General features: G+C 35.6%; 1 protein-coding gene and 1 long non-coding RNA gene across 6 annotated transcripts in view; both read left to right on the forward strand.

Moving 5' to 3' along the window:
* Window positions 1–9,126, forward strand: part of LOC137237110 (uncharacterized) — a 51,514-nt gene extending 42,388 nt beyond the window's left edge. Inside the window, exon 3 of the long non-coding RNA XR_010948828.1 lies at window positions 9,084–9,126. This is a non-coding gene — a long non-coding RNA (uncharacterized lncRNA). The remainder of the gene's footprint in view (window positions 1–9,083) is intronic.
* The window catches only part of RhoGAP100F (Rho GTPase activating protein at 100F), a 154,376-nt gene continuing 137,294 nt past the window's right edge, over window positions 9,122–26,203 (forward strand). For all 5 annotated transcript variants that reach the window (XR_010948825.1, XR_010948826.1, XR_010948827.1 and 2 more), the window contains exon 1: window positions 9,122–9,444. Coding sequence is in view for 2 of the 5 variants with exons in the window: in XM_067760365.1 (XP_067616466.1) it covers window positions 9,358–9,444 (87 nt within the window). In the remaining 3 variants the exon portion in view is untranslated. The remainder of the gene's footprint in view (window positions 9,445–26,203) is intronic.

Genomic DNA, 26,203 nt, shown 5'->3' on the forward strand with positions numbered 1-26,203 from the left:
GCCAGCGAAGCATCTGGGCTTTTATTCGCAGCATTATTATGACACCTGTGTATATCTCCTTCGATACTCGCCTTCACCGTCAAGTGCTTCCTCTGTCATATCTGTCTTTATCCAACTCAGAGAAGATAGACAGAACTCACGGCTCGTTTGTTAAGGCCAATAATATCAATAGCATCAACATATGCGAACAATTTTACCCTCTTAAATTTAATTGTGCCTTCCCGGTTTAGTTCTGCTGCTAGAATTGTCTTCTGCTGCTTTCTAGTAGACGAAAAGATAGTGAGTGTCGATTCCCTTACGGTGAGTCTTCTCCAGAAACTAGCTCATTGTGAAGATGTGGTCGAATACTTTGGTCCTAAGCCGCACTGATAAGGTCCAATCAGTTCGTTAACTTTAGGCTTAAGTCTTTTGCTAGTATGCTAGGTTATGATTCCGCGGTCGCTTGCGCTGTTTGAGGGGTCGCGTTTTTGGTGGTTTGGGCTTTATTTTGCATAGGAGTCGTTGTATGTTGTTGTTGTTGTTGTTGTAGCAGTGCTTCGCCCCTATTGGGTATCGAAATCGTCCTCTCCTTCGCTAGCTAGCAATGAGGAGAAATGTTCCGTTCACACTGTACGTCAGTTATCAGACCCCTATTTTCACTCCTGCAGGAACCTGTGCCGGACTTGACGCCCGCCGTAATTTCCCGGATTGTATAGTAAAGTTTTCGGGCATTAATTCTATCCTATTTGCGTCATGATAGAGCTCCAATATACCGCGCGTTGCTGAGCCTATACGCAGCGTGTCCCTCAAGACAGCGGCCTTTTTTCCGAAGCAGCGCAATATTTCTCATTGAACCAATTAAGTTTGTGGGCTCGCTGGATACCTATGATGTCAGCAGCGGATGAGGGGGAAATATGCTCCAACTGCTCTGTCAAATCGTTAGGCCTAAGATTACTCTCAGTGAGAAGGTCCGAGAACTGGCCGGAGTAACCATGAGCTGTCTGTTTCGTGAGACGATTTTCGGTGGAAAACTTTCCTTACGTCACTGTGCACACTTTTTGTTTACTGAACAGAGACGTGTACGTATCTCGGCTGCCACAAGGAAGTGGAACTATGCCTGCTGTCGACAGCCAAGTAACTTGGTGTATCTTTTTGTACTGGAACTTGGTACTGCAAATGATCAAATTTTAGCCGCGGCAAAGTCAATCAGCCTTAATCTGCTAGGAGAGGTTACATCGTGGAAAACATAAAAAAGGGGGCCCAAAATCTAGCCAGCAGATGACTAAAGTAACAACATTGCCAGACACAAAAGTACTGTAATCACATAAATAGATATGTATGCATTATGCACGTGCATTACCACATGTGTACATAAACGAGCATTAAGTTGTATTCAAACTACACCGAAAGAAATGAAGCTAGTAAAATCCACAAATCAGGTTTTTTGTTCTTACATTAACAGACATCTAGTAAAATTGATGGCATCATGGTTGATTCAACCAAGTTTTTAGTCAGGAAAACAAGTTTGTGTAGTTATCTCAACAGTGAAAACTGTCAATATTGTGCAAACGCATCAGCTTATATTAAAGAGAATATTACGATCACAGTGCTCACTATTCTGTCCTTATGACTATCGTGCTGGAGAAATCTCTGTCTTATCAACTGCCACTTTTTTTCTAATGTTGTCGGAAATCTGTTATTTCAATAGCACCGCTTAGCGGCCGCCGTGCTACACTTTTCTTATGGAAATCTTGAGTTTAAGGCCAGGAAAAAGCAACAACAAAAACTTTAGAAAAATGTTTTTTCAATGAAAAAAAAAATTTTCTGATTAGGGTCGCCGCGCAAATATTGCGTTTATTCATTTTATTAACAGAGCTGTTGCTTACTTTTTTGATCATTTGACTGTTGAAATACTCAATTCAGAATTAACAATTTGTGCGAAGTTGATTCAGCAGGTACATATTTGTTATGGATAGAAATTTACAGAAATTTCGGTTGAATTGACGCGTAATTCGGTTAATTTCACCAGCATTTTTCTCTCAGTGTATGGCACATTTCTTCTAAACGGGTGAGCGGGAAATTTTAGTAGCCATTAAAGCTGGGCTTGCATTCTAAATGCATACATTCTCCTTCTTTCCCCTTCTCCATGTATACATACTCCACATACGATTTTAAATTCTCACCCCTTAAATTCTTTTCGGCGTTGTACGTTCATAATGTACGCATTCACAACGCATGCCAAGCGGAAATGCTGCCATACCCTGCCCTAAATATACAACAAACATACATACACTCATATAAAAGGATAAGAGGAAATGGAGCAAAGTAGGCGGTTGGCTGCATTTTGGAAATGGGTTGATTGAGTTGCCGTTAGCTGGCAGCCGCCTCAAGATACAAACAATGCGGGGTTAAAATGCCAATGGTTATAAATTTTCATGCGACCTATGTACAATAAGTGTGTGTGACAAAATATGTATGTATGTGTCCCGCCGGTTAGTGGCTTCATGACTATGCCAAACATAAATTAATTTTCTTCTTTACAATCTGCCAGCCGGGCTGCGAGCCAGTAAGTTGATTGCCAATGGGCAGATTTTGCCACGCCTCAGTGCCATGTTTTCGTTGTTTAAACGACATTTTAGCTTTTGCACATTAAATTTCAACTAAAAGCCAAGTCTAATCATTTAAAAGAACATTTTATTGACTCATTATTCATTTACTTAGTTGTTTTCTCCGATACAGTGAATTCCATTATTATATGACCCTTTTTACGACTTGCAACGCAGCGAAAAGTGAGTAAAATATGGGAAATAATTAAAGCGAATTAAGAAAAGTAATAATCATAACATTTTGGAAAGATAAAATTTGTTCTGTTGCACGAAATTACATTTAAAGAGAGACAAAGTGCGATAGAGAAGTATGAAAATATTGGAAAGGACAATTAAGTCCATTTAGTTTTTGTATGTATCTTTCGTTGTAAAAATCAATTTTTATCAATTGTAAGCATAAACAGATGTATCATTCATCAAATTGGAGATTTGTTAGGGATATTTAGTTTTCCTTCTCACAAAATAAGTGTAATTTATTGAGGACAACAAATCAATCTCCTAAATATTACTGAAATTTGATTTTTTTCATTTGTTTTGCCGGTGAGACGAAACATGTCTTATGCACCACAATAGCCGCCATCGCAGTGTAACCGCGTGTCCTTGGACTAAAAACATCCCTAATTTGGAGCCGTCGCACACCCTAGGGCGGTTGGTTTCTATGAAATTGTCCCTTCGTTGCCAGTCTTCTGGGCTTAGCTCATCATTTTTGCTTATTTGCTCGATTATATTTCTACAACGTTTTTCATTTACCTAGCGTTTCTGCCACTGCCTAAACGTTTCTTCCCTGCTTTCTTAGCTAACGAGTTCCGTACGTTTTTTTGCTTTCCATAAACTTATTCTTTCCTGCGCTAATAGGTGGAAGGGCTTTGTTCCGGTGATAAGGCTGATTCTGATACTATGTGAAAAGTGCAGGCTACCCTCGTGCCTGTTTTTCACTTCACAGAAATTAGGAGGGTATAGCGATTCTTCATCTGAATTGCCCACAGTTCGAAGCCACATAGAATCGGAGATAGGGTGGTGCCTATCAGTAGCTTCTTTTTGTTTTCTGTTGGTCCTTCGATGTATGCCATCAACCAGTGGGAATCGATCCCTATGCTGCTTCGCATGTTAGTTTCGAAGCTTGTTAAATAGGATGCGCTCACTGTTATATGTAGCTTTGGATGACGCGTTGTAGGTAGCATGGGCTTGGGAATCACTACTATAAGGCGGTCAGCATGTCTGTTCATCTCGCACTGTTAAAAGCGTTTCTTACGTCTCAGACAAGGAGGGAAACTTTATTGGATATATCATTACCTTGCGGTGATAATTCTACGCTTGAATGGACTTCTACGATTGCCCCAAAAAGTACATTTTTTAGTACTGAAGACATGCTGCCTGAGTGGCAATCTTGCGGCTTGTTCTACGGCGTGGCTCTCCCTTTGTATTCATGTCAGTAAGTGGAATTTTTATCATTCATCACATTTTCTGGAAACTTCGTGATTAATGGATAAATCATTATATAACCATATTTATTAACAAACTAGAAGACCCGGCAGACGTTCTCCTGCCCTAAATTTGGCCAATCTGCATACATTTTAATAAGCTTGTTCCGTCTGACTCTGCCCTCCCCCCTCTTCACTTTTTCCTAATCCTTTTATTCACTCCTCCCTCCATCTTTTTCGCTTCATCTATCTCCATCTTCGTCTCATTCTATCTCTTTCTCAATCCCCTTATCCTTCTCTCTTTTCTCTTCTCTCAATTTCTTCTCATTCTTCTGCATCCCTTATTGCCTGTTCCAGAAGGTGGTATGTATTTTATTCCAGGACCCACTCCGAGTCTCAGTCCCAGTCCTAGTCCTAATCCCAGTCCCAGTCCGTCTCTGGATAATATATTACTTTGTACTAAAGCACTCATCAACAGCATTCATTTGATATCCATATTGTATAAACACTGCCTAGGCATTCACTGCCCCACGTTTTGGCCTATATCTCTCACCCAGGGGTATGAAGATTACTCTCTGCTAAAGCACTCATCCACAGCTTTAATTTGATGTCCATATTCTATAAACACATTCTAGGGGTACTCGGGTCCACGTTTTGGCCTATATCTCGAGACCCTAGTCACCTAGGGGTATGAAAATTACCCTCTAATAAAGCACTCATCAAAAGCTTTCATTTGATATTCACATTCTATAAACACATTCTAGGGGTACTCGGGTCCACTTTTTGGCCTATATCTCGAGACCCTAGTCACCCAGGGGTATGAAAATTACCCTCTACTAAAGCACTCATCAACACCTTTCATTTTATATCAATATTCTATAAACACATTCTAGGGGTACCCGGGTCCACTTTTTGGCCTATATCTCGATACCCTAGTCACCCATTGGTATGAAAATGACCCTCTACTAAAGCACTCATCAACAGCTTTCATTTGATATCCATATTCTATAAACACACTCTAGGGGTACCCGGGTCCACGTTTTGGCCTATATATCGAGACCCTAGTCATCCAGTCACCTATCCTATATTTCAAGTTAGATCAAACTACACACGGGGTGCAAAACAAATTCAAAATCGGTTCAGTAGTTTAGGAGTCCATTGGCCTTAATTGTGTGACACGTGTTTTTTATATATTAAGATAACTTTTTTTCATTAATAGAAAGCGAAAAAAAGTTCTGTAAAGGCTAACAGCCATTTGCTCACCGAAATGTATCTAACTTTCAATATCAGACATTATTAGGACTTTGCAATTGACTTAGAGCTTTCCGGCAGCTCACGTTTGAACATTTCCCAGCATGACATAGCTTTGGTTGAATTTTTTATCACAATACAGGAGAATTTTATATGAACCAGAATATATTATGGACAGTGTCGAAAAAACAGATTATAAAAAGAGTTCTTATATGTGAAAGATAATATGTAAAGAATCAGGAAATATATCAGATGCGGACCATTGCGGACATTGTGAACTTCTAAATGATCCAGAAATGCACATACATAAGCAGCGGTGGGCACCACTACCTTTACACGGTTACCAAATTGAGAATGTGTTAGTAAACACGAACGCGTAGCGAGCACGAAAGCAAAATCAATTATTTATTTAGTTTGATTTCAATGCTTGAATGGTGAACACGTGTCACACGCACTCTTTGGTACTCTGTTTTAAGCGCGCGTGCGACACTTCCTTACTGTACGACCATCGAAATCAAACTAAAAGAGCTGTCGTTGATTTTGACGAAGTAGCCATTGTGCTCTCGCTTATCGTATACATATATGGTCGCTTAGCAGGTGCTAAGCTCACGCCCACCCCGGTACATAAGTAATTAATTTTTTGCCAAGGGCGTTCGATATGCGATATGTCTCCCAATCGGCTCCTATCTAGCTTACATTTTGCCTCTTAGCTGACTCTTAATGTACGACTCTTTTCCACGTCATTTATGTGCCCTAGTATGACAATTTGGTTTCGAAGTTGCGTATATGAAATACACACTCTTGGCGGTTCACATTTTCCACAGTTTATGAGTCAAATTAGTTATTAGTTTGTCTTATTAGTTATTACACAAAGATGTATACTTTTTCAAGGCTCCTAAATTATGACTGTTCTCGCAAGTTTTTTCAAGGATACCAATTGATTCGAGAACCCTCCTCAAGAGTGAGGAGAAATTCGCTGGACACCACATTATTGTATTGGAGAGTATTATGTAAGTCTTGCTGCAACATTGATTTATTTATCCCCTACCATTTTGGGCATTGCGACTTTGTCTTCTTTTTGCTCTAGGTACAACATATAGTTTGCCTCCTTGTTTATTTGGAGGACGGATGTATGCGCAGCACCTTTTGGCGTGTCCTTCGACTTTACCACACAAGAGATCATGTCTTAGGAATTTAAACTAACGGGAGTTTAATTATTGCAAGGTGCTATTATTACTCAGCTTCATCAGCTGGACTCCTTTGTACCTGCTGAATTGAAGAGTGGTATCCGAAGAGTGGTAGGAGTTGAGGGGCTCTTTCGTAGCTTCACACGGAGCTTTATAAGGCCACCTCGCATGGTAGTTCAGTGGAGAAAGGCTCAGCTTAATTACCGCGCAATGCATGCGTGCAAGGTGCCCAGCTACATAGTAGCGCGGTGTTGATTTCGGGTAAGCCGCCCTCACAGCAGTGAGCCCTATCAACGGCTTAAGGTCCAATAATAGTGGAGTCAAGTTCGGAGATTTTGTTGAACCGAATACGAACGATCAAGATAAATATTTTCCGGCAATGCAGTTCTTGTATGTTCCTGGACAGCTGTGGATTCAGTGGAATATTGAACCTTGAAAAATTGACCGAACAACGAAGAAAAAGACAAATAGAATTGCAGACAATTATATTGCTGTAGGACGTTTATATTTTAAGGATATGGTAGCGCTCTTTTAAAAGGGAATGCTAACGCACAGTTTATGCCAAATGAGGGCGATGACGGAGAAGACGAAGGAGTAGAACTACCTCTTTATATCTGTATCATGTTCTGATCGCTTAATTTTTTGGTTTTCCAAGTAAATTTTTTTCTAAGCGAGCAGCAACATTTTTTGCAGCGTTCGAAAAAAGGTCCATTGTTGAAATATCCAAAAGTAATGCGAAAAGTGGACATTTTAATATTGTGCAGTATTTCAACAACATTAGCTGTAATATTGCAACACCCTATATTATTGTGCCCAAATATTTTAGCTATTATTATGAGAATATTGTTTGCCGTGTGGGGTATACGCATGAAGTACTGTTTGCGTGTAAATCATCATTTTACCATGTGGTTACTTATATTGTCTAGAAGTCTTTCGTTTAGTTAGGGCACATCTCGGATTAATTGTTTAGCTAGACGATAACATCTTCTCGTCATATCAGACTCCACACCATTTCCTTGTCATATTAACTACACACAATAATGACAGGATCAGGTAGTTAATGCTTTTCAAATACTTAAAATTTGCTTGCGACTCCTCCAAAAGTTTGCTGACATGAAAACCTTCAAGTGCGAGATATTCAATGGAGCATATTGAAGACAGTTATGAGTGCTTGAGGGCAAATAAATTTAAAAAGTTTTCCAAACCAAATTTTTTCTTAATATGCAATGATGTAATGTATATATGTAAGTATATTTATAGCTTTACTCAAGCTTTTTCTTATATTTCATTGCCAGTGTAAAACCATGCAGTTTTCGGAATTCCGCTGGTTATTTGCAATCTTTCTGCGAACAGGCTAACGGTAAGCTGGTTTGTCATCCTTCTCAATAAAATGGGCTATCGCTAAGAAACATGTGAAAAGGTCAATTTTGGTGGCTACCTTGGTAAACACATCACAAATAAATTCAAAATGTTCAAATTTTTCGTTTGTTTTTCATATTTTGTTATTAGTTCTGAAAAAATAAATGTTTTCAAAATTTGCCAGCCCCAAAAAGTACACGTTTTCAAAGAGGTGCATGTTCTAAAAGATTTTTTCAAAATGTTCCCCGAGTATTCAATTTTAATAACCAGTTTCAAAAAAATTTACTTTTTCAAAAGTTACCAGCTGGTGCCTTTGTACCAGTTCTTAAAAACTTCATATTTTCAAAAAGTTACCGATAGTAAAGGATGATAAAACTCATAATTTTCAAAAATATAACCGGTTCCAAAAAACGACCTCGAAAGTTAAAAAAATTAAAATTACTGGTTATAGAAAGGTAATTGGTTTCAAAAAAGTAGACGTTGCAAAAGAACTAACCGGTTTCAATAAAGTAACCGAAAGATAGTAATCAATTTCAAAGAAGTAACCAGTTCCAACAAAGCAAAATTACCTGTTTGAGAAAAGTAGGCAGTTCCGAAGAGGTAGCCGGTAAAAAAAAACGGTTTCACAAATGTGTGCGTTTCCAAAGAAGTAACCGGTTCCAATAAAGTAACCAATTGAAAAATAGTAATTCATTTCAAAGAAGTAACCAGTTCCAACAATATAAAATTACCGGCTTCAGAAAAGTAACCGGTTTTAAAAACGTTACCGGTCTCAGAAAGGAAGGCGTTTCTAAAGCGGTAGTCGCCGGTAACCGGTTTGAGTGAAGTTGGCAGTTCCATAGAGGTAGCCGGTTCCACAAAAGTCAAAGGTTTCAAAAAAGAACCAGTTTCAATAAGTAACCAGTACCAAGAAACTGATTTCAAAAATACGAGCGGCTTAAAGAAAGAAAATCTAATATCTAGACTTTGGATATTTGCGGAACAAGACCAAAAATTTATCTTATATGAAATTCTAAGAAAAGGTGGAGTATTTCCAAGGCGGTGTGGGTGTTTTCCTGTTAAATTCAATGTATATATCACAAATATAAATTACTGAAACTGGACATATGAACATACACAAGTATAAACATTTGAAAATATTTCATACATAAGTTAAATATATTGATTTTTATACCTAAAAATCTGAAAAATTTTGTATTAGCTAAGTTTATGTGAATTTTGTGACTGTATTAACTAATGAATCATTTTAATTTGTATTTTACATTTTTTATTTTTGGCAGATCTCCACGATATTCGGCATTAGTGAACGAGACGGACCTCCAGTCACAGCTCAATCCCCATCATTGATATCACTGTCGCTGATTTCATGAAAATTCATTGAATAAAAATATAAATTTCGTTTGTGGAAGGAAATTTGATTCCCTGCTCCGTTACAGTAAAGGAAAAAAATGCGCAAATTTAGGTGTTCTCTCCCACATTGTAACGCAAAGTTTGAGTGGAATTTTCGAAACGTGCAATAGATACGTTGCCTCGCCACGCCCCTACTACCACTAGATGCAGTGGAAGAAGAAGTTTACTCGATTGAAAGCAGCTACTGGAAATTCGCGTGCGCGAAGAATGCTTTGTTGTGGAAGAAGGAAGGTAAGTGATAAATAATAAAGTTGTTAATAAAAACTCTTTACATATTACGAGTTTGCTACCTAAACCCGTGACGAAAGCAAGAGAAACACCCTATATATGAGGCCAAATGACATCTTAACTTGTATAAGAGTGTAAGCGATACCTAGAAAGAATCGGGATAGAAATGAAGATAGATATATATTCGGTCCCAAGGCTTATTGGATTTGGATATTAGATGTAAATGGAAATGTTAATGACCTACTTAAGAGGAACGCATCCATTGAAGCTTGTAACGATGATGGACCAATAAGATTGGAAGAGATAAAGGGAGGCAAGAGTTTCACATAATCGTCGCAGCAGAAAAGATGTGGAGCCAAGCGCGAAACTGCAAAGCGTCGAAGACATGTACAGGTCATGACTTAAGACTATCAAAGTTTCTCTTCGCACTAAACAAGGGGATTGTCATGATGGGCATTCTTACTTACCTCGTTAGTAAATGCAGATGTAGGAAGTGCGAGTTGTAAGAGGAAACGACTAAGCATTTTCTATCTTCGTGTCCTGTGCTCAGCAGACTAAGACTCCAGCTACGTTGAGAAACACAGCTATCAGTTCTAGAAGCGGATAGGTCCTATTCTTTAACTCTGAAACTATAAAATGGCATCTAAAACGTTAATTTTGATTTTTACAATTGACCATTATGGAACCCCAAATCCCCGGGCTTGGCATTTCTTAAAGCAGGCGGTCCTACTCCCAACTACTCTCCTGGAGTGAATCATCTTGATTATAGCCTATCCAAACCAAGTTTAGATATCACCTTCACGTTCCGAGCCTTGTTACAAATGTGACAGTCGGGAAACTGAAATTACGTGGTCAAATATAATAAATTCATGACTATAACGCCTGGCAAAACATTCTGGACTGCACATATTATAAACAAGAACATCTTACAGTTTAAAATTAGTCAACTTGTATTTTAATATATACCTTTGTTTATTTAATTTTTTTTTGTTTTATTTATTTAATCAACAAACAAGGTACAAGACTGTTAATATGCAAAACTTCAAGTTTAAATAGCTTATACACTCAAAAAAAAAAAAGTATCACTATTAATTTAATACACGATGTGCAAAAATGAAACTATAAACGGTATCATTTATAATTAAAAGTATCAATTTTGTATCTTGGCTATTGATTTGCCCATGGCAAATATTTGTTTCGCCCTTAAAATATATCAAAATGACACCTGTATATATTTCCTAGTTTCATTATGATAACATTTAATACTAGATTGATTATAAAACGCATTACATTTCTATGTAGTCTATTAACTTTACAAATACAAGTATCAAACTAATATTTCGAAAATGTCAATAACATAAGATCATTGGTGACGAAAAAAAGATAAGCAAAAATTGCACATTGATGCCTAGATGGCATAGCCTTGATGATAGCTTTTTTTTGAGTGTATAAAAAGTATACAGCACACGGCGGCCACCGTGGTGTGATGGTAGCGTGCTCCGCCTATCACACCGTATGCCCTGGGTTCAACTCCCGGGCAGAGCAACATCAAAATTTTAGAAATAAGATTTTTCAATTAGAAGAAAATTTTTCTAAGCGGGGTCGCCCCTCGGCAGTGTTTGGCAAGCACTCCGGGTGTATTTCTGCCATGAAAAGCTCTCAGTGAAAACTCATCTGCTTTGCAGATGCCGTTCGGAGTCGGCATAAAACATGTAGGTCCCGTCCGGCCAATTTGTAGGGAAAATCAAGAGGAGCACGACGCAAATTGGAAGAGAAGCTCGGCCTTAGATCTCTTCGGAGGTTATCGCGCCTTACATTTATTTTTTTTATAAAAAGTATACTGAACTTTATGACAAGTGTCTAATAATCAGGTTCTTAAATGTAAATTTACTACAACTAAAATCAAACGCCAAGGAATAGGAATAAGCTTTAAATTGAGAAAGTGCAACACCCATATAAAACAAATCGTTACAACGAAGGATGCGAGACGGTACATTACACCGAATTTTCATGAGGAGGTAAGAACAGTCAATTGAGCCCGAAACGATATCCAAGACAACGCACAACAGAGTTCGCCTGGAGTCGAGTGACATAAGAGTTATGAGTAAACAGCGAGAGTGATATGATGGTGCAGGGTCTACAAAGTTCATCGGCCGCAACGCAAGGCGCACAAAATCTCTTTGAACAGATTCCAACCTCTTGATATAAAAACATGAAAAGGTCTACAAACAAATATCGCATACTCCAACCTCGATCTCACTAAGGATGTGTAGAATAGTGTATAAGTATAAGGATCTGAAAATGATGAGCAGTTACAGGGGATGAAACCCAATATCGCGTACGCTTTAATAACTATATAGCTTATGTGAGTGGTAAAAGTAAGCTTGGTATCAAAATACACACCCAAATCTTTAATTTCAGTTAACTTTTTTAATTGAACGCCTGAGATACTATACGATGTAGGAACTAAATCAGAACCTTTAGCATACGTGGTAAAATGCCACTTACCAATCATTATTTAGGAATAGAAGATTACGGACACACCAATGGTATAAGTTTCTAAGCTCACTTTGTAAGATTAAAGAATTATCCAAGCACTCGACTTCATGGTAAACTTCTAAGTCATTTGCATAAACAAGAAACTTACACCTTGAAAAGCAAGATGATATGTCGTTAAAATATATGACAAATAAAGCGGACCCACAACGCTGCCCTGGGGAACGCTAGAAGATGCCGCTAATGGAAAAGACGACACTTTATCTAGAAAAACGACACAACTTCTGGTCTGCAAATTTTGTCCTACATTTTAAAAATTGCATCAACACAGCGCCCACTTACAAAAAGGATTATGTGATTTTCAGCCGTGACTTAAGCAATGAGTCTGGTCAATCCGGTCAAACTGCCCCATAAGCCCAGTTTAATGTTAGAATACAGCAGGTTTTCACTAAAAACACATGCAATCTAGTTCTTCAGATGAAATTTTTGTCTCTTTGTGAACATTGTCTTATACTAATCAGTATGGTCGCACCTGTTGCAAAGGTTATGTTTACTTACTAAATCATTTAAATGATTATGGCCGTCCAACAAGGCGAGCTAGTCGCTTCTTCTCTTGATTAACTGGCGCCAATTGGTTACACCAAAAGAATTCAAATCCTTCTCCACCTGGTCCTTCCAGCGGAGTGGGCGCCGCCCTGTTCCTCCGCTTTCATAGGCGGGTACGATAAGTCTTGTAGAGCATGATTTTCGTTTGCCGAGGGGACTTTACTTTTCAATTGTCTACCTAGTCCAAATTTCACACACAATCGTGTTTTGCGAACCATTGACTAAAGCAAAATGTATTTAATCGAATGTTTTTTGCTTTCGGGGTTTCATTTAGATTCCATTTTACAAAAGTAGCTCCAGACGATATATATGTTAGCGTTGCCTTTCATTTTGTTTCCTAGAAAATTTGACCTGTTCTATTTGACCTCAGTTCAATTAATCTAAGGAAATCCTCTTGAATAAAGTCTTCGTCCACAACTACATGCCGAGCTCATAAAGCCAGAAAAACGTTCTTCAGCTCTAGCAAAAATTATCAAGCTTAATGAAGATTTATCGATATTTGTGTTTATTATTAAGTAATTTTAGTTTTCTGGGTCAGGAGGGCTTTAGCCAATTCAACAAAGCCTTTACCTAATAATTTAATGTTTTGAAACATGATTCAATCACAAGAGGTTTGCTCGATAGACACATTTTTTGACAATTGTAGCCATTTTGCTCCCGAATCGAATTGAAATTCGTTAACTGTGTTGTTTCTTTGCGAATATATTAAAAATATTAGTAGTAGAAATAGGAATCAATCAGTTTACAAATACCCGATAAGTACTGAACTGCATAATTCTTTAGAACATTGTTTTAATTTTCTGATGAATTTATTAACTATGCCGTGATCTATTATTGTGGGTGAACATAGGTTTTATGACACGGACACCAAGGAATCGTGCACTTTCGTAAACCTATGAACATACGAAACCTAAACCAAATAAAAGTTAATCGTTCAACGTCAAAAACTCGACTAGTAAACCGATTCGCGTAAAAATGTCATTAGTAATTGAGAACGTTAACTTATACATTCCGTATGTTCGGAACATACGTCTCCATTTAAGAATTTGTGGAATCGTTTTACATTCGGAATATTATGTATATACTTATTTGGAATATTCGGACCTCGTGAGGTAGTATCAAATGAACGTATTCCGAATATTCTAAATTAACGGTTTATCCGAAACGCTTCCACTTAATACTTAACGGAAAAGACCTTTCCGAAATTTCAGAATAAAAAGGTGAATACGACCTGTGTAGCAGACAATAGTCGGCTGCTGAGTGGAGTATCACCCCGTGTCGGCTGCCTGTTCAAAATCGTGATATCTCAAAATATTTTTAAAAAATTTCCCAATTCAGGATTTGTCACAAGACCGCCCTATATTAGAGTTACATTAAAGAACGCTTCATCTCAGAATGCTTTTCGTTAACTCCCTCTTATGAACTTATGCTCATATAGGGAGTTTTTGAAACAAATTTTGAGATAGTGCATTTTTGAATAAAATACTAACGTACGGCTTTCTTAAAACAATTTCTGAAAGAATGACCAAACCAATATAACTTTATCAAAATATTTAGTAGAAAATGAATTATTTCCCCAAAAACTTTTGGCATTTACAAATTTATTATCACTACTAATACACTCCCAAAGATACTTTTATACTACAATTTTCACTGAAGGGGATTGAATTATTCCCCGTTTTCCTTACTTCGTAAAAGCAGCCCTTCCAGATTTTCAATTTAGGAGTGTCAAAGATTTGTCATCATTGGAGAACAAACCTCTAGTAATTGAATCATGGTTTTGAAATAATACATTTTTGTTGACAATCCTCTTTTACCACATTTATTATTGTATTTATTTTGTTAGCTTCTGTAGCCTCTTTTTTTTTTTGAATAAAAGTGTTTGTAAAATTTTATTGTTCACAAACAGCGACTGAAACATCAACAGCACTTTGTAAAGCTCTTTTGCCGCCTGCATTCGATTAGAGTTTGCTCATTTTTTAAAAACGAGAAAGGGACGAGGAACGCTTTGTCTTACGCACAAATAAAATTGAATTTGCAATTTTAAAACTGAGTTCGAGGTTAAATTAATTTGTTTGTAAAAGTTTTGCAATGTAAGTTTCTGCGAAATTACGATAAAGTTAGGTACCACACCATATATGGTACATATATAAAATACATATTTACATACTTCATCTCTCTTTGATACATTTTGTGGCACAATTTTTTGTTTGTTTTTTTTTTCGCTGCATAGCCCGCAAATTCTTGTTTGTGAGCGTGGGTGCAAGAGGGAAATATTTGTAACTAATTTGCTTTGCAGGTGAAAATTCGTTTCAATCTTAGCCTTGTAAATACCCTTTGAAATATGTGGGTATATTACCTGAAGTAGTTTTGTTCCGATACTAGTAACAACCCGTGTTCTGTGTTTTTCAGTGCGATATTCGGTATGTTTTTCGTAGTCGAACATCTCGTACAAGTACTACCCTTGGTTTCAATTATCAATGTCAGGTCGCTCATTTTATAGCTTTTATCCTGGCGTAGCTCGCCAAATTTTAATTTGAGATTTCCAACTCTTGGCAACTTTTCCTTCCCATACAAAAATTCCTCTCATAATGTGGCTTGCACAACAGCCTTTGGAAAACTTGAAGCTTATTTAACTAATTATTCTAACACATGAGGTTAGATTAGATTTAAATGGCCGTTCAATAAAGATCTTATATTGAAGGATTGTGTTCATAGTGTTACCAGAATTTGTTTGACGACCAATCGAAAAAAATTAATTAGATACCAGGATTTATGTATAAAGTAACTCCATCCTTTTGGCAAAACCAAAATACTCTCTCTAGGACCTAACTTACATAATTGCTTCCTCGAAATCTGATAACTCAGTCGCCCAAATCGCCGAGGACTTGAACTCGCAAGCTCAGGACGAGAACACCATATAATTTATGAGGCCTTATTTATAGGCACGTGACGCCAAAAGGCAGTGTTCAGTTACAGTACAGTATAAATGTACTCTCTGAACTACGCCAGCTCTCTTAAATCGTTTTGTTCCTATCAGGACACTTTTTGGTGAAGTGCTTTGTGTGGTTATTGCCTTAATGGTCGCTTGATTATCAATAAATACATTGACGCGAATACAGATTAAGTTCGCTTCCTTCGGAATTTCTGTTGCTTTCTTAGGGATCACAATTTCCTCGTGAAAGGCGCTACGAATACTCCATCGCATAGTATAAGCTTTCCAACTGCTTTGAATACACAATGAGAGAGAGCGAGGGCGTTACTGTCCACGTACACACCAGTATTCTTGTGTATGCATAAACTATCCAGAATGATTCCTAGACATTTCGTATAAGATTTCTTCTCTAGGGTCAACCCTCTTATACATCTTAGTAAAGTTGACTTGATCCGTCTTCTCCGCATTGGAAACCATCCCGAAATTAGATACCCAAATAAGTATATCCCGAAGAGTCCGATCCATCAAAGAGCTAATTGCTGTAAGATATTTTACCACTCATGGCAACTGTAACGTCATCTACGTAGGGGCCGTAAGTTTGACGAATACTGCCTGAGCAGTTGGTTATCAACCAACCATCACCAGCGTGCACAGTATAGGTGAAAATAACCCGACCTGCGGCGTGTCCCTGACCCCTTTTATTGTGGCTTTCTAAAGCCTTAATTGCGAAGTAATCTTCATGCAATTTAGTATGCAGCCGATCCAACTAGTTAAGGCTGGATATACTTCAATGTAATTGAGACCATACATAATCGCCCGTTTTGAGACATTGTTGGAAGCCCCGACAACGTCTAATAAGACTGCTAAGGCCCTCCCCTTATATTCCGAAGCTTCCTTTATGTTTATAATCATCCTATACAGTGCCATGTCCACCGACATGCTTTTGATGTTCTCATATTTTGCTGGGGAGAACCGTTTCTTATTCATGTTGTACTCTATGTTTATTAGTCTGAAGATATCATTTATAAGTAGACTCAAATTCATATATAATAATAATATGGTTATAATACATTAGTAAAGCTAATTTCCACACTTAAAAATGTTAGGTCACTTAGGCGACCTTGTCCCATTGTTGATCGTCATCAAAATTAGTTTAACTTGCCGAATGAACGTTCGAAGCTAGCAATTGATACTGACAAGTCAAGAGTATTTGAAGTGCCACTCGCAAGTTTGGAAAAACATCTTTTCTACTGCGAAGTAATATTTTACAGGTCACATATTCGATATTTCTGTTCCATCGGAATCTGTATTATAAAATTCACAAGTTCTTACAAATTTCTTTCTAAGTCGTTATCGATATTATATTTTTTAACAACTTCTAAGAGAAATCCAAATTTGAAATTAAGGTCATTTTGTGGTGTAAATCTTGTACGTATTTCTTGTTGGAGACGATCGAGAATACTTTTCATCTCCAGCCGATTCTTCGGACATTTTGCGGAGCCTTCTTACACGTTTTACTATATCAATAGCCCACTTTTCACAAAGAAACTTCGCTTTTTCTATTGCTTATTCACAGAGAGTGTCTCGAATTTCAGATAGTTCAGTCGCTAATGATTTAAGATCATGATACGCTTCTCTAAAATTCATTCCCGGATCTTTTAATCTGAACTGCACACGATAAATCCTCGTTAAGATTTCATACCAGAAATGAACTCATGCTATGAAACTAAAATTACTATATTTTGCAACTGATTTGTAGCTTTGCTTCTGGTGTCGTTTGTAGTGGTAGTGTCTTCTGCTAATTGTTCTAAGTGTTCTACTACATTCTCTAGCCCATAGATGATAACACTAACCGTTTATATTCTGGCGCTCCATCGTGTTTCAGATTCACGTTTGACAGTTTTTGTTAAAGCATTTTTAATAATTCCCATCATAACCTTGAACGTGAGAAAAAAGATATGTATATGCTTTCAATTATTCCAAAACATGTCGCAAGGATTGGACCTTGTTTAGCTGCAGTAAGCCCTACTAAATTTAATGAATAGTTATCACAATTTACAAATAATGCTCTGTAATTTTTTGGCCTGCTGTCATGTTAGCATTATCGTAACATTGTGATCTGCAGTTTGCTAATAAAATTTCGTCGGACTCAAATTTTTCTAAAATTGCATTTTCGATCGAGGCAGCATCTTTAGCATGTATTTCAATAAAGCCCAAAAAAGATTTTTTAATGGAAAGTTTTTTATTGATAAAATCAACATCTATGTACCCAACGACTTGAGACATTTCTTATCGATGGGAAATATAAGGAGTTGAATCAAACAAAGTCCATAATATTTATTTCTTTTGACATCGTTTAACAGTCCTTTTTAGTAATATATTTGTTTCATTACTTAACAAAAACGCCTTAAATTGGATCGCATTTTTTATTATAAATAATTTTCTCTAGAAATCAGTTGTTATAAAAATACAAATTATTCAGGAAATTCTGCTTTGCGGACCATTCGGGGGCCCCCTGTGAGTAGCGCCCGGGGCAAGATGCCCACCAAATTCGTGGTACTCAAATGAGTTTTTCCTTTAATCGTCAAAGAATTTCTATGTGAGGTCTTTATTCACAAATCAGTTTAATCCAACCTAACCCAAATGCTTCAAAACTAGTGATGTCTGTTAAAGAACAAATATGTCAAATTGGTGGTTATGGCTCAATTCGGATGTGTACGAATAACACGTTTTACTTATGCCTTAAAATCTACCATTAAAGGAAAAGAAAAAAGAGGAGGATAACTTGGAACCTCTTATTGTACCCCTCTGGTGCCAGCTAAACACAAATATCAATAAACGAATGAATGATTGTATTCTCGCATAATTTTACACCTCGGCGATGATTACTTACATAACGTTGCAATGCGCAACTTTTTTCAGTTTTTTGGTTTTTGTTTAGTTTTACATATATTAAACATTTTCTATTCATTATTCCATTATGTAAATTTTTAGACTTTCTAGAGCTGTTTTCTCTTTTCGCCCACAATTATATGTACATACATATATACTTTGTCCGCTTAAGTATGACAAATTTTACTTTGCATCAACTTAATGACTAAAATCTTTGCTTCCCACATCGAACAACCCTCCCCCACTCGACCGATTTCAGTGTTCCATCACTTGTAAGTTCTTGTTGAGTTGTACAAATATTTGCTTAATATATTTCATAACAGCTTTACATTCAATGCCACAGCTACTGAGTTGGTTTGTTTATTTAAGTTGGTACCAGTAACGAAAATAATTTAAAGCAGCATTAAATACGCCGAATATGAAAATGAGGAAAACATTTTTTTTAATTGCTTTCAAGACCAAGAGCGTTGTGTGTGACCGACTCCTTAACATCAAGAGAGCAAAGGAAAAAATATAAAAAATTATGATTATAGAAATAAAAATCAAGGAATTTTAATAAAATTCATTGTTGAACGAAAAATTGCATATTACATATCAGACTACAACGTTCTTTATTAATGTGTAATTTTTTAAAAATTTGACATTACATAAGTAACTAAGTCATCATCTAAAAAAATAATTCGGCTTTTCGCGTATATCAACCGATTTCCAAGCCCAGAGAAGAACTTTCTCAGCGCGAATTGTTTTGCTTACTCTCATTGAGAGCAACTGCGATTTTGGAACACACACATTTTCGGGATGGTTCATCTCTCGTCTGCTTTATTAGACTTAACATGGTGTAAACTTAATATTGTGTTCCTATTAGGGTCTGCAGACAATTATAATTTAAAAAAATTTAAACTAAACCATACTAAGGTTCCGATCGTGTATGTATCTTTGGGATCATGAAGGGATTTTTCCGGAACCGTTTTTATATCATTTTCATAGAATATGTGGTGGTAGTTTCGGGAATATTTTCGAATCATTTTGGGATATTTTTTGATAACTCCGGGACTCATTCAATGATTGCTTAGAGGCTTTATTCAGCATTATTCGAAGTCATTTTGGAGAAGTTTGAGTCATTATTTGCACTACTATTTCGGTATAATTTCGTGAATTTTTTAGAATCAATTTGAATTTTGAGGTAATTTGGGATTGTTTTAAGGATCGCTTAAGGATTACATATATCTGAGACTATTTTCGGATATTTTCGCGACTATTTTGGAATCAGTTTGAAATCTTTCAGGGAATGTTTTGAGAGCATTTCGTGATTATTTTCGGTATTATTTTAGAGGCTGTTTAGATATGGATTCGTGAAAAATTTTCGGTTTGGTAGAGGCTTCTGTCGAAAAAATCCGCATCTTCTAACAATTTTTCAGTGGAATTGGTCCGAAAATATTTGGTAACCTCAATTTTACTAAAAATGTAACATAATGTAACATATATTTAAATAAAGAGATGCAAAAGCAGACGAAAATTTTAATAATTTTAAGTCTATCTATCGCTACTGATGGGTATTTAGACTGGACACTGTCTTCTGTCAGATGTAGAAGAAGCGGCTTGCAGGCTAAAACGATGGAGCACGTTCTGGGTTCGTGTCCTGCGCTCGCCATGCTAAGAATCCAGCTATTTAGCGAGGCAAGTATATCTGATCTAGAAGCAGCAAGTAGATAGTTCCTTAAATCTTTTAATATTTTCCAAGATGAAAAAGTTATTTTATAACATAAGTCTTGATTTTTAATTGGAATTTTCGGCTTAGTTGTTGTGAAAATTTCTGATAACAATATGCACAATTTCATTTTATATTAGGTCCTCACGGATCAGTCAGTTCCCCTAACCTCACCGTAAGTTTTCGCTATCTAGGACAAATTGATTACGGATATCATTTGCCACTCTTTATTTTGCGCCATTTAGAAAAACTATTTCTAAATATTTTGATGTTATTTTCCCGGTACTTAAAAACTCTCGGTAGGGTAGGTTAGCGCACCACCCCCATACAAACTGCCCTTCATACATAATTTACCTTAATTAGTCATAACCATAAATAACAAAGTTTAAACAAACATTGAGGCCCGCAAATAATGCCATACAAGTATTTCCCACTTAAAATGAGCAATAAAGTATAGAGAAAAGTTGTCTTCAATTGTATGGACAACACCAAGTAGCAACACTAATGTAACGTAATTTTGAATGAACTTTAAGTTTTGAATTTGTATTTCCAAAACTCAGCAAACTTTTCCCATTTAATGCGTCTGTCTGTCTGCTGGAACTTTTCTCTTGTGTAATCGTAACTAAGGTGATAGCAGGTGCCAAATTGCTTAGTTGAAGTGTTGGTACTTCGTGAAGCTTTGTCGCAATTATCAGTAATAAACGGCATAATATTCCACACCTGTTTGGGTTTTTTGCTATTGTTGTTTTTCGCATGCTTCCACCTCTTTGGTTTGTCGTACAGTATGGTGTATACGTAACAATTTGATAGGAAGTATCGGCTGGGAAACCTGCTATAAAATTTTTTGTGCATTGAATAAATTGTCAATTAATATTTCTACTACCAGAATGGGTGGTATTGGGGTAGGATCTCAAAGGTGGGTCAGACGTGTTTTTGTTAGATCCGTGTCAGTTTTTAAATTGATGCGAATTATAAGCCTTATTATTGATTTAAAAGGTACAAACAGTCCACTGATGAACAATCAAGATAAAGTTAAAGTAAAAAAGGCAGTGATTTAAACAAATTTATTAAGAAATTGATGGCAAAATGCCGCCACCCGAGTGCAAAGAGTGCATGGTAAAATTAGTGCAAATAGACGATTCAATTTCATGTTCGGGGGGGCTGTGGTTCTTTTTTCTGCATAAAATGCAGCAATATGAAAAGACAAGAAATTAAATTGTTGAGTGAAAATGCGAATATAAAGTGGTTTTCCAATCAATGTTCGTTATGTGATGCAAATACCAAATTCGTTGAAATCAAACATTTGATACAAAATTGTGACCAAAAGAGACTCGGAAAGGTAGAAATGAAGGACATTATTGAAGAAGCATTATTTAATAAGATTCAACAGTTGAAAGTCAGTCTAATGACGGACTTCAATTCACTCTTAGAACATAATGTGGAAATTAAAATAAATCAAATGAGAAAAGAAATATTAGCAGAGTTGGCACAAACAAGAGAAACAAATAACGAAAAATTATGCGAAGTTTTATCGGGCAATAATGCAAGCAACAACAACAACACAAATGTTAAAAAAAAATTACATATGCACAAGCAGCCGCACTAAATGAAAAAAGGATAGTTATTAAACCAAAAGATAAAGCGAAGAAAAACAAACATACGAAAGTAGCGCTAAAAACAGTGGTTGAACCAACAGAATGTCGTGTAACAGCAGTGAAAGAAATCAACAACGGCGGGATAATAGTGCAATGCAAGAACAAGGAATCATGTGAACTATTGCAGAAGAAGATAGTGGAACAAATTGGAAATGAATTTGAGATGGAAAAAACTAAAGATAAAAGGGAGATGAAAAAACTATTTAAAGTTGTTGGTTTAACTGAGACACTTAGTTGTGAGCGCTTAGTAGGATGTATTACGAAGCAAAATAGTATATGTAAGGGTAAACAATTTAAAGTTGTAAAGATTTTTGAAAATTTTAGTGGTGTTTTAATGCTATTGTTGAAACAGATAGAGAAACATATGAAAATATCATGAAACAAAAGAGAATCAATGTAGAGTGGGACTCTTGTATTACTATTGAATATGAAAGAGTATTTAGGTGTTTTAAATGTTTGGGTTTCAATCATAAAGCTGTTGAATGTATTAACAAAAAAGCTTGTAGTAAATGTGGAGGTAATCACGACTTCAAAGATTGTACATCAATTGCTTATAATTGTGTAAATTGTTGCGAACTTGTACAGAAAAAACTGTTAGAGACGGATGTACACCATGCTGCATTCAGTAATGTCCAGCATATAAAAGATACATTCAGGCTAAAACCAAAACTAGAAAGTAGCAGTCAAATAGGAGCAATCTAATTTGTCTGTATCTCAATATAAATAGTATTTTAGGGAACAAAGCAGAATTAGAAAGACTGATTGAAATTAAAAATCCAGCTGTAATACTGTGTGCTGAAACATGCACCACAAATTTAATAACGAATCAGGAGTTGAGCATACAAACTTATAATCTAGCAAGCGATGCGGATTTCATAAACTACTTACGTACCGCCTTAGGTAGTACTAGTGAGCTGTCTATAAATAACATTCTTGTAGGCGATTTTAATATTAATTTAAATAATAAGTCAACATATAGCATACAGTTAGTTGAACTTTTTAAATCATACTGTATATATCAAAAAATTGATTTTGATACTCATATAACCGATACAAAACAAAAATTGATTTACTTTTTTCGAATACTAAAGACATAGTGTGTGAAAAGTTAGATGATCACCAAATTTCCGATCATGAAACAATACAATTTAAGATAAAAATAAGCCCTAAATTTAGAATGAGGAGCCCTATAAAAATTACGTTATGGGAGTACTATAATATTGAATCACTTACAAATCAATTGCGCATATGTGATTTTAGCAATTTTGACAGAGTAAGTTTGGATAATAAAGTTTCAATCATTAATACCATTATTTTGAGTGTTGTGCAAAATCTTATTTATGAAAAATTTGTTCAATTAAAATTAATGAATAAATGGTATGACAATGAGTTAGCCAATACGAATAAATATAAATTTGAACTGTATAAACTGGCGCAAACTTCAGGAGAATGGGATGAGTACAGAAAGATAAAAAAAAATACAAAGAGCTTGTGAAAATTAAAAAAATTAAACATATGGAACATAAAATAAATAGCAATAGCCATGATAGTAAAAAGATGTGGAAACATTTGAAACAGGAAATGGGAAAGGAAACTTCATCAATAAAGAAAATAGTAATAAATGGATTAATATATGATAATGAATCGCAAATTGCTAACAATTTAAATAAATATTTTGTGGATAGCATTCAAGAGATTTATAGCAATATAGAAGAATTAGTCTAACTAATTGTGTTTTTAAATTTGACCAAGTTAGCACGGATGACGTCGTAAAAATTGTCAGTAAGTTTAAAGCCAAAAGAGGTGGAAAAAAATTGTTTTCAGATGGTGTTGTGAAAGATGTAATACTATATTTAGGTTTTTTCTATGCTCAAATTATAAATGAAAGTTTAAGCAGTGGCATATTTCCAACCATTTGGAGGAGCAGAGGAGCTGAGACCAATAAATACTTTAGCCAGTGATGAGAAAATTTTAGAGCTGGTGGTTAAAAATCAACTAGTTCAATATCTAGAAAATAACAAGATACTTATACCACAACAGTCAGGATTTCGACAGAATCATTCTTGCGAATCAGCTTTAAACATGGTTATAGCTGAATGGAAAGAAGAACTTAATAACAAAAAGTCGATCATTGCATTTGCATTGATCTCAAAAGAGCCTTTGAAACTATTGATCAGAAAATATGATTAGAAAAATTATCAAGCATTGGTATTAAAGATATTGAATTAGATTGGTTTGATAATTTCTTAACAAATCGTAAGCGAAGAACAATAATTGGTTCAGCATTATCGGACGAAGTTGACGTTAAGATTGGTTAACCCCAAGGCTCTGTGCTAACTCCAATTTTATTGGACATTTATATTAATGATATTAAGTCTATGTTGAAATTCAGTACCATAAAACTATTTGCGGATGATGCACTAATTTCCATAAATGGTAGGAATGAACATGAAATAAGAGAAAAACTGCAAAGTGATTTAGATGCTCTCCATATTTGGATGTGTGATAACAGACTAAAAATCAATATTGAAAAAACTAAATACATGGTAATAACTAGGAAGAATATTGCTCATTTTGAAACTATTAAGATAAATAATACTAAAATTGAAAAGGTGCAGAGGATTAAATATCTCGGCATTCAAATAGATTGCAAACTAAAATTTGATGGCCATGTTGATTATATAACAGGTAAAATAGCTAAAAAAATATATTTCATTCAAAGAACCTGTAAAAACTTGAGTAGTTATTATAAAGCAAAAGTATATAGGTCCATAATTGAGCCATACTTCATGTATTGTTCTACTACTTTCTTTATCTTGAAGGATTCGCGAATCGATAAACTACAAAAATACAGAAAAAGGCTATGCGCTTTATATTAGGTAAACGCAGGAATGCACCTTAACGTTAAGCTAATCGTTTCTCAAAAAATTTTCACCGTTTCCGTTGAAAAACTTCGAAATATTATCGATAAAGAAATTATCAAGATAAATTGTATCTCGTTTTTAACCGAAACGAAAAGCTTTCGTTAACGTTAAAAACGTTAACAAAAACGTGATACTTTATGTTTGAATTGTGCTGGCAATGCTATATCCATAGTGAAGCCGTAAGGTGGTAACAGCGAGCGGACATACACACACAAACTCCATGTAATAGGGGGACTCATGTAACCGTATAAATGCCTTATAAAGTGTGTAAACGTATAAATCTATCTAGTTTACGCACGAGCTGTAAAATTTTGTATGAAAAATCATTTACACAATTTGTATAAATTTACGCGCACATTTCATTGTGTAAACGCGGTAAACTCAAAGGAATGCAACCTTGCAGACATTAGAGACGGCATTTTCATCAAAAATCTCCAACATCAGCAAGTAAAGGCGTTTTAGTTTTGATTTTTCACTTAGTCTTGGCATTTTTTAATTTGTATAACAATCAAAAAATGTTGTTCGGCAATAATACAGCTGATAAACAATCAAGTTTATCAAGAGTATTACTAGGTGCGTTCATATAACAGCGTGTGTAAATGGATATAATTTTACACCTTATAAGTTTATATGCTATCATGAGTCCCCCTAATTTGTTTGTGTAATTCGTTGGTGGTAATGTCAAAAATACTCTGAGAAATGTTCGTACTGTCAAAATTCATGAGAAAAGTTGCAATCAGCTTGGCTAATGCTTTTACCTTTAATGACTCCGCCATAAATCAGCTTTGCCAGCATAGTTTGAAATTAATAATCAACATAAACGATTTGATTTCGTTTTTATATGGCAGAAAACGAAGCGAAATCATTTCGTTAATTTGACGTTCTTAACGTTAATAAACGAAACGAAATGACTTTGTTTCGTTTATTAACGTTAATTATCGTAACGAATTGATATCGGTTCGTTGGTTAAGCATGCCTGGGTAAACGTTTTGATACCCCCATTAAAGACATGCTACAAAGTTTGAATTGGATGAGCGTAAAAGGCAAATATTTTTCCACAGTATGAAGTTTATATAAAACATAAAAACCGGAAATTTGCCTGAGTATCTAAAAACAAGTATTAAATTTAACTATGAGGTTCATGGCAGAAATACGAGGCAGAGAAATAATTTTAAATTATCTAATTACAAAACGGAGTCTGAAAAAATAGTATTTTTTACAAAGGGTTAAAATGCTTCAACGAATTACCTGCAAATATTAAGAATTGTGATAATAACTTGTTTAAGAAAAGATTATATGCTCAAGCGAAATCAATGAATATACATGTTTCAAATTCAAATACATGTTTGAAATTCAAATTCATGTTTCAAATTCAAATACTAATTTAAGTTCAATTTCGTACATAGTACATATTGTTAATTAATGCAATAATGCTTTTAGGTGTTGATCTAGGCTCTAAGAGTCGTAATAAATAAATAAATAAATATTTTTACTTTACTGTGAACATTTGTGAATATTTAAAAATTTCCTCTTTGGCGAAAAACTT

Source organism: Eurosta solidaginis, chromosome 1, assembly GCF_040869045.1.
Source record: "Eurosta solidaginis isolate ZX-2024a chromosome 1, ASM4086904v1, whole genome shotgun sequence".
NCBI classification, from domain to species: Eukaryota; Metazoa; Arthropoda; class Insecta; order Diptera; family Tephritidae; genus Eurosta; species Eurosta solidaginis.